Below are 14,877 nucleotides of genomic sequence, written 5' to 3' on the forward strand. Positions count from 1 at the left end.
CAGCAGAATCTAAAAATGCTATTTCATTTATTTTTAATATTCAAAATCAAGCTCACCCGTCCATTCATGTCTCCATGCTTTTTGTTGAGAATCGCTTTGAAAAACACCCCCTAGCATTTGTACTCGCCAACTTGAGTAAGGGCAGAGGTTTGTGTAGCATTTATTTCTGGAATCCATCTGCCCTTAGTTCAGGCAGGAGGGTGCATTTAGCTGAGAAAGCCCCCCTCCTCTCCTCCAGATGAAAGATAGGAAATGCCCATGACACCTGGGATGTATGACATCATTTTGGCCTAGACCATAAACCAGGAAGCAACTGAAGAAATGTAAAAAAAAGCTAAAAAAAATATATACCTTCCTATCTATTTACTAAGGTTAGTAGCATAATGGTTTAACAATGGTTAATGTTGACTGAGAAAGTTGTGTTCCACTTTAAGCTAAAAGTACAGACAGGAATGTTATGTACACATTGCACTTCAACACCACCATCTCCACCATTATCCGGTCTCCTCTAAATGGAACTTTCCTTCAGGAAGTAAAAATGGCTTTGCCATTTAAGAATCCTTATTCACTGTCCAGAGTTCCGAACAGAGTCCTATTAATCTCTGCAGACCTTCCTTAATGTCGGTGACTCTGCTACCTTTTAATACGGATTTCTTAGGTGTGTGAGTCACAGGATGAGTGATTTAGAAATGAATGTAATTATGTGATTCAGCCTCCTAGATAGAGCACAACGACTGCCTTTAATTACAGCGTGTGTTGGGGGTGATTTACGAGCAGCTTGACTTCGCAAGAAGGATCTGAAACACCCTTCTATGACTGCTCTGGGTTTGATATAATCACCATTGACGTTATCCATCATTCTGATAAAGAATCATTTATCCCGACATGATCACAAACCTACTATTAATTTTTTAATGTGCTCCAGGACTTTAGGACCTTTCTGTAATGAGGACTTTACTCTGAGAAGTATGGCAGACAAATGGCCAAATATGTCACATTTAGGCGGGTTTTAACTATTTTAGGCTGCAGTTTACACATTAGTCATTTACTTATTTTTAAGCTGTCAGTTCTTAGCGGACATGTTAAAAACACTAACCTCCTCCCATATTAGGGTTGAAAGCTGGAGGAGTTTGTGACCCATTACTCTTCCACATGATACTGCTGGTTCTTTGGGATTGATTGCTTGAGAACTTTCCGGGCTGGGAGAGAGTTACACTGGGCTTTCTTTGCGATGCAAGCTTGGAAATGACAAAATATCATTAAGTAAAACCCCTCTTTAGTTGAGAAAATAAAATAAACCTATCTGGGTCATCATATAGTTTTCAAAGACTTGGGCTGGGTTCACACAACCCACACAGGTTTCCCCGCATTCAAGTCACAAGACAGGAGACTGGGACCAGCTCTCAATGGAGCCGGTTCACACATCTCCGGGAAGGCCGCAGAGTGCATTGTACAAGGGTCCTGTGTGTCTTTGGCTCAATTTCAGTTCCAAATTCAGGCCTAAATCGTCCCTGAAACGGAGAAGAGGGATGTACCGGACACCTGCTGTGAGCCGTGTCCACAAAGTGTGAACCCAGCCTTAAGCTTCTGGTGCTCAATCTACATCCTGGGTGCTGCATGCTGCCTTGTGGCAATTTTTGTGGGGGCCTCGTGGCCCCTGTAGACATTAAACCGTGTCTCCCTATTGCCTACTTATATCAATAATTTCAAGCAGTCTTGTGTAATGTCTGCAGTCTGACTGTCTCCTGAAGCTCCATCTACAGCATGTTCGCTGACCATTTCTTGGGTCATGCCTGCTGTTGTTGACCATTTCTTGGGTCATGCCTGCTGTCGCTGACCATTTCTTGGGTCATGCCTGCTGTCGCTGACCATTTCTTGGGTCATGCCTGCTGTCGCTGACCATTTCTTGGGTCATGCCTGCTGTCGCTGACCATTTCTTGGGTCATGCCTGCTGTCGCTGACCATTTCTTGGGTCATGCCTGCTGTCGCTGACCATTTCTTGGGTCATGCCTGCAGTCGCTGACCATCTCTAGTGGCCATGCCTGCAGTCGCTGACCATCTCTAGTGGCCATGCCTGCAGTCGCTGACCATCTCTAGTGGCCATGCCTGCAGTCGCTGACCATCTCTAGTGGCCATGCCTGCAGTCGCTGACCATCTCTAGTGGCAATGCCTGCAGTCGCTGACCATCTCTAGTGGCCATGCCTGCAGTCGCTGACCATCTCTAGTGGCCATGCCTGCAGTCGCTGACCATCTCTAGTGGCCATGCCTGCAGTCGCTGACCATCTCTAGTGGCCATGCCTGCAGTCGCTGACCATCTCTCACCAACCTGACACAGAATATTTACAAAAATTTAATTGCAGCTCTTATGTATATAAATCCTAAAATGTTATGTAAACGTAGTAGGGCTGTAACATTAGGTAAGAAACACTAAAACAAAATGTAAGCTAAAAGAAAAGAGGCTATAAGTTAATCAGACAGGATGCAAGCATTCTATTTTGTAGGCTTTGTTGGGAAATTGGCTTGCTCAAGGCCATTGTAGACTCGGAACTGAACTGAAGACTGGGTAAAATGGAATAATTAGTTTTGCTGAGATGCTCTGTGCTTTCCTGGCACAATACACAGCAGGTATATAGGGAGTATTTCTAGATTGCGCTACTGATACCAGACATGTCAGCTGAAGAGTAGAAAACAGGAACGGCATTACACGGGGCCGTAAGCTTTAAATTAGCCCCAAAGAGGACAGCAGTCTACTTGATGAACTCATCAGCAGCATGGGTAGAATCTCTGAAATGACATGCTCTACCCAGGAACTTAATATCTAAATTCTACGAACAGTAAAAAGATATTTAAACTGTCTCCGGTCTAATAAAAAGATATATGGGAATATAATTTTATATATGGGACCTGTGATTGTCTTTGATCTTACATTCACACACATCACTCTGTAGCAGAAGCAGCCTATGAGCCCTGAAACATTGGATGTGCTGTTCAGGAAGCCCTGGATGTTTTCCCACCACCTTACCTTTTGCAACTAACTACTGGTCCTTTTAGAATTGGACAGCCTTATGGCTATTAGTAGGATGGAAGGGACAGACTTGAGTTCAGAGTTCTCTACTGAAGATGGGGCTTGAATAATTGAGTGCCCAGTGTTTTGCGGATGTCCAGCAACCTCTGTTTTTTCAATTTCAAGAGATTACTTAGGAACGATGCACTCTACTTGTTAAATGTCTGAAAATCTAGATCAGGCACTCCCAAACAGGGTTCCTGCGAAGGATTCTAGGGGTTTCTTGAGCAGTGGCTGACTGATCTCTCATTTCATAGTTTCTTCGTAGTTTTATGACTGGAGCCACTTGGCAAAGCCAGCAGCATAGACCAGCCTCTCTGCACCTTTGACCCCAGAGGAACCAGAAATATTTTTCAGATCTTGAACTTACTAAAACCAATTTTATTAGGGGTCAATGGAAAAAAAATACTCTTTACAGTGATGGTCAGGCTAAAAATATATTTGGTGTCATGCTGCTGGCTTTGCCAAGTGGCTCCAGTCATAAAACTATGAAGGAACTATGAAATGAGTGATCAGTCAGCCACTGCTCAAGGAACCCTGGTTGGGAGTGCCTGATCTAGATTCTCAGACATTTAACAAGTAGAATTCATCGTTCCGAAGTAACCTCTCGAAATTAAAAACAAGCAGATGGACTAGGATCCCGAACAGGCCTGAGCCCATCTCTAATTTCTAGCAGTAGTCACACTATGGGGTTGATTTACTAAAACTGGAGAGTGCAAAATCTGGTGCAGCTCGGCATGGTAGCCAATCGGCATCTAACTTCAACTTGTTCAATTAAGCTTTGACAAGAAAAAAAACCTGAAAGCCCATTGGTTTCTATGCAAAGCTGCTCCAAATTTTGCCCACTCCAGTAATAGTAAATCAACCCCTATGTGTATCAAGCGCTAGGCTATTTGCTGTGAGGTCAGGCAATAAAATCTAACCTGCATGGATGGGGGTACTGCTAGTTGCTGGAGTCTTATCACTGGAAAGGTATTTATGCATACGCTAGCCAATAGCTTGTTAGCCATAAAGTAATGCTCTGAAAATGGCTAATTCATTCTGGATGGACTGTCCTGGAAGACAGATCCATCCACTGCAATACATACAAGTAAACAATTTCTTCTTTTTGCCAACACTCCTGTCCACTCCCTGTTCTTTACCAACACTCAGTGACACATATGTAATGATGTATTATCACTTAAGGTGTAGGCTTATGTAGCTCTACATTTATAAGCCATTTATATGTTGGAAACTTATATTAGTTTGGTATGGTCTTTGTCATAGCTGGGCTGTATTACTGAACAAATCGCTTGCAATTTAAAGGGTATTGTATGAACATGAATGCATTATGATAATTAGAAGTGAATGACAAATATATGTACTATGATTGTAGTAATTATTGAGGTGACAGGAGGAGAGTGTTCTTTGGCTGTAATCATGTGAGGAAGGGCTTGTACTGGCTGACTCATAGTGTGTAGATTGAGGTGTTACTGCAAGTGATGTAGGTAATACATAGAACCTTACTACACATCATGTGATTTCTGCATTGCACTGCTGTATGGTTGCCAACTCTCACCGATTCCGTTCAAATCAGTCTGGGTTTAATGCTGGAAATGTATCTTCTATGCAGACGTCCTATTTTAGTTTTTAAAAAAAAACTTACCTCTGCCCACTGATGGAGGGAATAATTAGTCCACAATCAGTTGTGTGGACAAACTATAAAGAACAACATGTCCCTTTTTGTTGTTTTTTTTTTTTTTTTTTTTTTTTTTTTTTTTTTAGTGAATAAGGCCCCTTTCACACATACGGTCCGTTCAGTTCATCAGTTCAGTCACGTCAAAATGTATCAGTTTTTCATCCGTTTTTCATCAGTTTTTTGTCAGTTGTCGTCCGTTTTTCGTCAGTTGTTCGTTTTTCATCCGTTTTTCTTCAGTTAATATCCTTTTTTCATCCTTTTTTTCATACGTTTTTCATCCATTGTCGTCCGTTTTTCATCCGATCAGTTTTTTTGACGGATGAAAAATAGGGTATTCATCCGTTTTTGAAAAAACGGACATTGACAGAAGCGGATGAAAACGGATGTTAACTGATGATCACCCGTTGTCATCCGTTTTTACATAGAGATACATTGATGTCCGTTTTTTCATCCGTCAACGGATGGATGAAAAACGGACAAACGGACAGCATGTGTGAAAGGGGCCTAACTTTCCAATGTGAGAAAAATCCTCTCTGAAACAGTTGTTATTGGATTAAGTATTTATGTTCTGGGGAGAACTCAACATTTTAGGCTTGTCCTCACTCTCATTCCTGGCGACATTGGTGATAAAGAGACCGAATCTCTCTGATGGCAACAAAGACCTCAAGAACAACCTGGCAGTTGTTTTATTTAACCTCTCACCAGTCTATATTTAAAAAAAAAATGTCTTTAGTTACATTTTAATAAAAATGTTATTATAGCTGCCCTTTTAAGGCCCCGTTCACACTGGGGCGACGCTACTTCCCGGGGCAACCTCACAGGTCGCGACGCGCAGCTCGCACCGCGACCCCGGAGCGGCCGGCACGGACTTCATAACATTGATGTCAATGCAGGTCGCTCCAGGTCGCCCCAAAGAAGCTCCGGACCCTTTTTCCCAGTGTGAACGGGGGCTAAATGTGCAAAATGGCTGTGGCCTTTTGCAGCATCAATTGTATTTTTTTATGTGGGGGAGGGGGGTTAATACTCAATTTAAACGTGATGAGAATTCTTGGACCACGGTCTATATTCACCAGAAAATGGCTACTTCAACTGTGTTTTTAAAATCGTGTGCTTCTCTTCTAGTAGAAGTATTTGCTTGCTAATGCCGCTTATTTTTTGTTTTTTTCCAGCTCCCACAGAAGCTTTGTTGTGCAAGTTTGCCGATGGAGGTCAAAAGAAGAGACAGACCCAGAACAAATATGTCCAGAATGGAAGAGCTTGGCCAAGAGAGGGGGAGGTGAGACTTGTAAGTCTTTCCATACAATTTCAGGGTGGGTGCGTGGGTGATTTGCTTAAAAACATGATACACAGTTCTTGGCTTAGAGCAGCCACAGCATGGGTGTGTAGGAACTGTTACTGCACTTGTCCACTCAATCTCTTCCATCCCTGTCTAGAATTTACCCACCTATCCATCACTGCACTCTTCACAGCTATGCAGCTTGGCTCAGATGTTACTATTACTATTATTCTTCCCATCCATGGCAAGGCATGTAAACCAGAGGAAGAAAGTGGAGTAAACCAACAATTACAGAAAAACAAAAAGTTATGCCATTCATGTGTCCAATGTCGAGGCCCATAGGTGTAACCAGGAAGAATGGCATATGGAATAAGTGGAATCGTACATGCTCATATCTGCAACCCACAACCTGAAAAACAATCCCATCTATGGTCATCATACATCAAATGAACTTGTTGGCCTAAGGTTACCTGCTTGTACCCCAACCCCCCTCCCCGCCATCATCGGCATACTCCAAAGTTTTTTTTTTTTTAAATCTTCCAGCTTGCATACCTTTTACTCCCAAAGCATTCCAAGCTAGTTAGCTGAGGATCAGGGTCCATGCTTTGTGATTAAACTAGCTCTGGGGTGTATCATTAACAGCCTGGGCTCACACGAATGGGGTGACACTGGGCAGTTTTTTTTTTTTTTTTTTGTATTTGTTTTTTTTAAGAGGACCAAAAACTTTGAGTATGCATAGATTGTGAATGTGGACTTGTCTCTAGCGTGAAAATAATCTGCATGTTGGGCTCTGTTAGATACCATACGATAGATGGGACTGTGTATACTGAATGTGTGTGAGAATTCGTAAGGTTGCATTCACTCTCCCTCTTATCAAGACTGTTTCACGAGAGGGGGGAATCTACCAAAATTGAGTATTTAAATCCAGGTTGAATTAGGCCCTGTACCTATGACTTTACCTAGTACTGAGGAACACTTCCAGGACAGGTGTCCTATAATCTCTCGCCACAAAGTTTTGGGTGATGTGGGACCTACTTGCCTAATTAAAGAATGCTTTGTTAGGGCTATGTAATACCTGTTTATATTGCTTTCATAAGGATGCAAGAGTTTTGATTACATTTTTCTCCTCTTCACAGGCTGGAATGACATTGACCTATGACCCCACTGCTGCTATTCAAAATGGGTATGTCAGAAGGTGATTTTCCCAACTCTGATCTTTTCATTTATGTTTGTTTTGTCCTGGAACACACAATGGGGCAGCTTTTTGTGGTCTGAACCAATATTATTGGGAACTAGGAAACTCCAATATCTGAGGGCCTCTTGTATGGGAACTATAACTTGATTTGTTGGTGTAGGCAACACCCTAAAATGTCAATGCTTGTACATGAGGCTTTGCAGTTTCTGCAGCAGTGCTGGTGAGATTGCAGTCTTTAGTAGTATCAGAGGTTCACGCAATCCTTATATTAGGCAAGATGAGAACAAAGTTAAAACTAGGTTTGGCATGACCTGGAGCTACAGACTATAATTTCGCCCATGACCTCAGCATTTGGAGTAACCATGTGATGCCACTTCTGCCAACTCTACCATTGTTGGGCTCAAATTCCAAATGTGTATAAACTGCTTTAATCTTTGGTGTTCTCCATTAGGATGTTCCTAATGTTGATCAGCCCAAAGAAGTTCACACCTGCCCATGTATATGACCCTATTCAATAATAAATGCAAGATGCATAACACAACATACAGAAACCTATAGCAACCGATCAGATTTCACTTTACTGAAGTTGACCCATAATAAATTGTTGGTTGCTGTAGGTACTATACTTTCTTCTTCGCTTTGGTCCTTGCGCTGTTTTATTGATTAGTTCTATTCTACTGAAAATCCTAATATGACCATCAACACCACCCCTGCAGATAAAAGCTACAATTATCTTATGTGAGTGTTGGGTCTCAGGTGGCACTTTGCCTGGTAAGGCATTAAATAGTGGGCTTCGCATTTCAAAGAATGGGTTTCCCAAAACAAGTAATAATGTTCTCCCTTTATGTTTATCTACCCTACAAGCACAAAATGGAATGCTTGATTGGGCCCCAAACACATTTATAGATGAGATCTCTTTGCACCTCCCCCTATGGCCCTCTTGTGGCATTTATTGGGTGTTATTTACCATGTGTGTCTGAAAAAGAACTGTACAGGCAGTGCCCTATTTAGACCTTGGGGGGACCCTTTTGCCCTTTTTATAAATCCAGCACTGTATCCAGGACAGGCTCTTCAGCCCACAACAACCAGACACTCCATAACCCTTCCATTGCAGCTTGCCTATAAAGAGGACATATCCTGCAGTCTTTGGGCAGTGCATGAAAAATGCAAGTCCTATCAAAATCAACTGGGAGCTTCTACAAAAACAAAGTGGCTAAAAACACATTGAGGAAAAAACAAGCTGTCTAGGAAAAAAAAATACACAGCAAACTGTTTAATAATGCATTTTGTACACACTTTCTGACGTGCATAATTGTGTAGATTTGCGTATTTCTGTAAATCCGTTTGTCCTGTTTTGCAGTTTTATGAAAACCCTTAATACTACATCACTGGTCTTTCCCCTAGATGCATTTTTCCCTCCATTGGCTTGCATACTACAGTTTAGGACAATCAAAGCCAGTCTCCCTAGATGTATCAAATGCATGTCCTTAACACTTTGCACATGTGTACGTGTTCATGAAATAGAGCCTGTTTGTCATTAATGGATCCTGTGGCCTAAAAGGGCAGAGGTGAGCTCTCCCAGGTACTGAAGGCTTTATCTTCTGAAGTGTTTGAAGAGTAGGATGAGGAAGAGAGCACCACAGGTATGGTATTAGTCCAGTAACGTGTTATTAAACACAATAGGAGGTCACAATAATAGCCAATGCAGCAGTCCCCCCTTCATCAGCTTCGATGCTGACAATAATATGGAGGTTACTGAACAACAATTTGTGATGTGAAAAAAATAGGATAGTGCTACTTCAGGTCACCGGTCAGGCAGCTATTAAACCCAATCCTATCTTTTCACATCACAAATTTCTTGTCAAGTAACTGTATTTCTTGTCAGCATGCGGAGTCCCCGAAACACAGTGGATGATATTGTGACCTCCTGTTGTGTTTAGTAAAGACCTACTGAACTTGTATACCTATGGTGCTTTCATCTGTCTCCTACTCTTCCAACCACTCCGGGGACACGTTGGGGTACCGCAGCTGACAGAGAGAGCTGCCTCCATAATGAGAAATAAAGTTTATTTTATTCTTCTTTGAGTCCAGTGCTCTACTAACATTATGTTTAAAGGCAGAGCAGTTCTGGGCCATAGTTACCAATCATATTCTTGGCTATGTGGTTAGTACTTCCGCCTAGCAGCACTCAACATGAGCAACAACCCAGGAAAACAAGTAACCCAAGGGGAAAAACAACCCCAACAGCCAGGGACCTCGTACAAAACCAGGGTTCCCTATGGCACTGCCACACAGAGAACTTTGCGGCCAAAGGAGGCATCAGCCGACGCCAGAACATCAATCTTATAGAATTTGGAAAAGGTGTGCACCGACGACCAAGTCGCAGCCTTGCACACCTGGGCCACCGAGGCCTGATGCCGGAAAGCCCAGGACGCACTCACCGACCTGGTAGAGTGTGCCTTGAAAACGGCAAAGTGCAATATGGAACAGCAAACTATAAGTGCAATATGAGACTACAAATATGTAACGTGTTTTCCAATAAGAAACTGTAGATAAAGTGCCAGAGTCTGTAATATGGAACAGCATTCAATAAATTAAAGCTATACATCCAACACTTAACCATGAATAAAAAGTAACAACAAATGTGTAAACCAACACGGTGCATATATTAAAGTCCTTATGTCATAATAAAAAGGACATTTTGAAGTCCACAGTGAGAACAAAGACCATTAAACAAAATCTCCTGCGCCCAAGTGATTTGATAGCGGTGGATGTTGCCCAGGATTTCTGACTCCAGGTAACTGCACTGGCCCTGCTGCCCTCCAGGGGTCAGGGGAAACCAAATGCAAATACTGTGGAAAAAAAACAAAAATAGGGTACACCAACCTTGGGCATTACCCAAGTAATGTTTACTGGTATAAAAAGAAAGGATGTATACACACAAACAAGTCAAACATAAAACATTTGAATCCACAATGGACACGAAGCGACGAGATTACTGAGACCTTGTCCAGCATGCCAAAGGACCTTCCAGATAGCTGATGCGTTTCAAGGGGCTCTGTGGAAGTACCTCTTGAGAGAGAGAGAGAGCATCTCCCCTTGAAATGCGTCAGCCATCTGGAAGGTCCTCTGGACATAGTCTCGGTGACCTGGTCATTATGCATCCATTGTGGACTCAGAAAGGCTTTTATGATTGACTTGTTTATGAGTATATCTAATTTCTTTTTATACCAATAAACATTACATGGGTAATGTGAAAAGTTAGTGCGCCCTCTCTTCGTTTTTTTTAACCACTTCCCTCAAGTGGACGTACCCGCACAACCTTGGGGTTCAGTGGTAATCATTTTTTGCAGCAGTGATCCAAGTGGCTAATTAACCACTCAATCATTTCTGCAGGTGGCAGAAGGGGGTCCCACCACCTCTTCTGGGCTCTCCTGACCCATCGCGGAGGCTGGGAGTGATGCGGTGATTGCTGCCTGGTGCAGAGAGAGAGAGGAACTGACGTCATACGTGTAACCCTGGAAACAGGGAGCGACGAGTATTCGTGTCCTTCCCAGTTATACCCCTTTGTTTACCTGGCTGCCAGAGAAGCAGCCGATCGGACCGATCTCAGTCTGATCAGCTGCATGGGGGGGGCCAGAGGAGAGATCTGGGGTCTAGTAGACTCCGAATCTCTCCATAAAAGGGACCTGTCACAAGGGATGTAATAAAATAAAAGTAAAACTTAAAGCCCCCTCATCCACAAATGTGAATGCATACGTTACGCATATCCTGCAAAAAGATGGTCCAAAGGTTATAATGGCCAAAAGCGCATAAGATGTTAACACCGGCTGTGTGGTCAGCAATGAAAAAAATAGCCATGCTCCTACATGTGTCTTCAACAGTGACGTTCTTGGGGGGCTCTATTATTATATATGTATATAAATATATTAGCAAGAGAGAGAGAATATGTATTAGTGTGTGTAAATTGACAGCACTATAGCAGTACCTGTAATAAATAAATAAAAAATTATATATTCTTTTCACTTTCCCATGCTGCCCTGACAAACATTGAAACCCTCTGGTTTCTGTGGGTTCTGTTCTTCCTTAGGATATTATGGTACATTGGCTTTTTTAATTAATTTAATAGGAGTATCACACTGCATTCTCACCACTATCTAGAATGGTCACCAAATAGCTGCCACCACTGTCTGTAAGCAATTTCGGTGTATAGGCAGTAGAGTCACATGTTGCTTTTCTCCCCTACTGCAGGTTCTATCCGCCGTATAGCATTGCTACAAACAGGATGATTACACAGACTTCTATCACCCCTTATATCGCATCTCCCGTCTCAACGTACCAGGTGAGTGGACGAGATACTGAGAATTATTGGGCTTTATAGTTCATTCAAACAAAAGTACTCTTTCATAAATGATTGGACTGAAGGAAGGAGCCGGTTATCATGCTAATTGCTTTAATTTAAAAAGCAGCATTTTCTGCATTAAGCCTTTCCTGTTTTGTCTGGTTGATCAGTTTTCTAATGTTGTCTGAGTTTAGATAAATTGAAGCTTGCAGGTTTGTGTAGTAGATGGTGATGAACTGAATTACAGTCAACTGTATGTGTGTATTTGGGATACTGATACTGAGATTTCTTTGCCTGAATACCCAACTGTAGCACCATAACAGTCCTACCAAGGGGGTCTAATTTTTTAGTAAAATTAAGACAAGCAGAGCAAGCCCCCCCCCCCCCCCCCCCAACACAGGATGACTTCCAACAGTGATATCTTGCCACTGGAGACCCTTCTGGTTTATAGAAAGCCAATGTGCGATTCTGCTGAACGGTATTTTTTCTTTTTTTGGATAGAAGCTTGGGATATCGGTCTGTGTGTATATGTGTGAGATATACAGTGGGCACCCCAGGTAAAAATTTGTATTATTGTGCATAAAGAAGCCAAGGAAAGATGGAAAAATCTCCAAAAGGCAACAAATTACAGATTAGACATTCTTATAATATGTCAACAAAAGTTAGATTTTATTTCTATCATTGACACTTTCAAAATTACAGAAAACAAAAAAATGGCGTCTGCAAAAGTTTGGGCACCCTGCAGAGTTAATATCTTGTACTGCCCCCTTTGGCAAGTATCACAGCTTGTAAATGTGTTTTGTAGTCAGCCAAGAGTCTTTCAATTCTTGTTTGAGGTATCTTTGCCCATTCTTCCTTACAAAAGTCTTCCAGTTCTTTGAGATTTCTGGGCTGTCTGTCACGCACTGCTCTTTTAAGGTCTATCCATAGATTTTCAATTATGTTGAGGTCAGGAGATTGTGAAAGCCATGGCAAAACCTTCAGTTTACGCCTCTTGATGTAATCCCCCGTGGATTTCAAGGTGTGTTTAGGATCGTTATCCATTTGTAGAAGCCGTGTGGAATACTGACACATTTCGTGGATCAAGCCCTTTTGATCAGAGCTCTTTTTGTTTCCAAAGTAAAAGGATCACTTAACCTCCCCTTCCATTCATTCCATTTCTTCCCTGGCTCCCCCAGGTAGGGAAGAGCATCTCTCTCTCTCTCTCTCTCTCTCTCTCTCTCTCTCTCTCTCTCTCTCGTCCCAGCAGCCCAATAGAACCTTGTGGAAGTCATTTCACACATTTTAGCGTTGTCATCAGAGCAATAGCTGAGGGTATATTCAGTGGGGACAAATGTTTCGATAAGAACGGTCGAAGATGGAACTCACCTTTGGGGAGATTTCTTCTCATTTCCTGTTGTGTCACTGAGAGAGGATGTTCAGGGAAATCTCCCCAGTGGGACATGGACAGTTAAAAAAAAATTACCTTAGCGGGAGGGATTTAACCCTTTTATATCAACATTTTGGGGTTTTTTTTGTCTTTACATATACTTTAAGTGACTCTTGTACTTTGCTCTGCAAGGACAAATGAAAGAGTCCCTTTAAATGAATTAAAATAGAGCACAATAAAATGATCCATGACCATAGCATATCAGTGCTTTGAATGGGCAGCTCATTATTCTGTGAGCGTTTTGGGAATGTGAATACTGGGTAGTGCTCTTAACCACAGAACTTGGCCTGAAATTTGCGTGGTCAATCCCAGCCTGAACATTTTGCCTCTAGACAATGGCAATTTTGGTTTTAAATTAAAAACTTCCATAGTATGTTGGGTACGCTAGAGGAGAATTCTAATGTGCCTCCAGAAACTAGCCACAGACCACCAGTAATATGTATTTTTCAGACGTTGATGTGGTCAGTGGTGCTGTCCCGGAGTCCAGCCGAATTCCATTTGCACGAGACTTGGATTTTGCCTGCGGCCGGCACTGAGTGATGTACAAGCTTGTTTAGTGCAGAGGACAATGATGGCATGAAAAGCAGAGCAACCCACAACAATCACATTTCATTTTACAGTACTGAATAATTAGATCAGTGATGATTTCTGATTGGCTGCTGTGGGTAACTGCGCTTTGCAAATACCTTTTTGTTTTATTGAATGCATCTGCTAGCTCCAAATGTTTGCTCTTTCAGTCATTACAATTTGAAGTGAAAAGGAAAATATGGGCAAAATAAAAAAGAAATCTACAATGCTGTCTGTGACTAGCATTGACAAAGTACTTTTTTTTTTTTTTTTTAGGAGTTCCCGGCCAGTAGATCCATGTGTAAATGTATGTGTGTATGTATTATGTATATAATATAATTTATTTTATCTTAACATTGGCTGTGTGGATGGACCCCAGATGTTGTGGTTGATGACCTAGGTTCTAGGAACATTTTATGTTTGTTTTGTACAACTAGCTATGCAAATGCGTGCTGCAGATGTGAAACTGTAGCACAACCTGTAACAAATCAAGGCATCCGTGTTTGCAGAAGTACAGGCTATTTCCAAAAAGACAGCTCCTGTGTCACCAGCAAGTAATTTCAACCATGCCGGCCTTTAGCTGATCTAAACAATTACATCATCTTGACAATGAACGAGAAGCAATCTGTGTTTCTATAACTTACATATTTTTATTTTATTTTTCACAGGTGCCAAGTCCATCCTGGATGCAGCCCCAGCCCTACATCATGCAGCATGCTGTAAGTACTAAATGGGCGTGTAAACAACAGTGACACCTACAGGCCACAAAAGTGTACTACACTGGTACACTTTTAACTCCTAGCTTTCAAATCAGGAAATATGTTCAAGGATATATGAAAACCTTTATCTCTTAAAGTAGTTTGGATTCCGAAGTGATTTATTTATTTATTTTTTGCACAGCACTACTTTCCAAATATATATTCTGACTTCAGTCCTAATGCAGATGTCACTGCGTGCTTGGTGGGACTTTTTAAATAATTACAAAAGTTTTGCAATGTTAGATTATTTTTTTTCTTCTTCCTGTGGTATGTGGTTACATGCCTGTTACCAATTGCCAGCAATTGCTTAAAATGCTCCTTGTGCGATGCATTAACTATTTTAACCCACATCCTGACCCTTACCTAACCTTAACCAAGCCTACACTGACTCTGCAGAGTCAGTATGTATATGTGTGTGTGTGTGTGTGTGTGTGTATATATATTGCTCAAAATAAAAAATTAGAGGAACGCTTTGAAAACTCCATCAGATCTCAATGGGGAAAAATATCATGCTGGAGGCATATCGATATGGACTGGGTAATGTGTTAGGAATGAAAGGATGCCACAT

The 14,877-nt window shown here is 41.8% G+C and overlaps 1 protein-coding gene across 6 annotated transcripts in view; it reads left to right on the forward strand.

Annotated features, from left to right (window-relative positions):
* The window catches only part of RBMS1 (RNA binding motif single stranded interacting protein 1), a 532,988-nt gene that overhangs the window by 489,629 nt on the left and 28,482 nt on the right, over positions 1-14,877 (forward strand). For 2 of the 6 annotated variants that reach the window (XM_082261032.1, XM_082261036.1), the window contains exons 7-10: positions 5,912-6,027; positions 7,155-7,213; positions 11,465-11,555; positions 14,220-14,270. In XM_082261032.1, coding sequence (XP_082117158.1) covers positions 5,912-6,027; positions 7,155-7,213; positions 11,465-11,555; positions 14,220-14,270 — 317 coding nt within the window. The remainder of the gene's footprint in view (positions 1-5,911; positions 6,028-7,154; positions 7,214-11,464; positions 11,556-14,219; positions 14,271-14,877) is intronic. The other 4 variants (XM_082261034.1, XM_082261037.1, XM_082261033.1 and 1 more) reach the window with 3 other exon arrangements.

This window comes from Pelophylax lessonae (genome assembly GCF_965119305.1).
Source record: "Pelophylax lessonae genome assembly, chromosome: 6".
Lineage (NCBI taxonomy): Eukaryota > Metazoa > Chordata > Amphibia > Anura > Ranidae > Pelophylax > Pelophylax lessonae.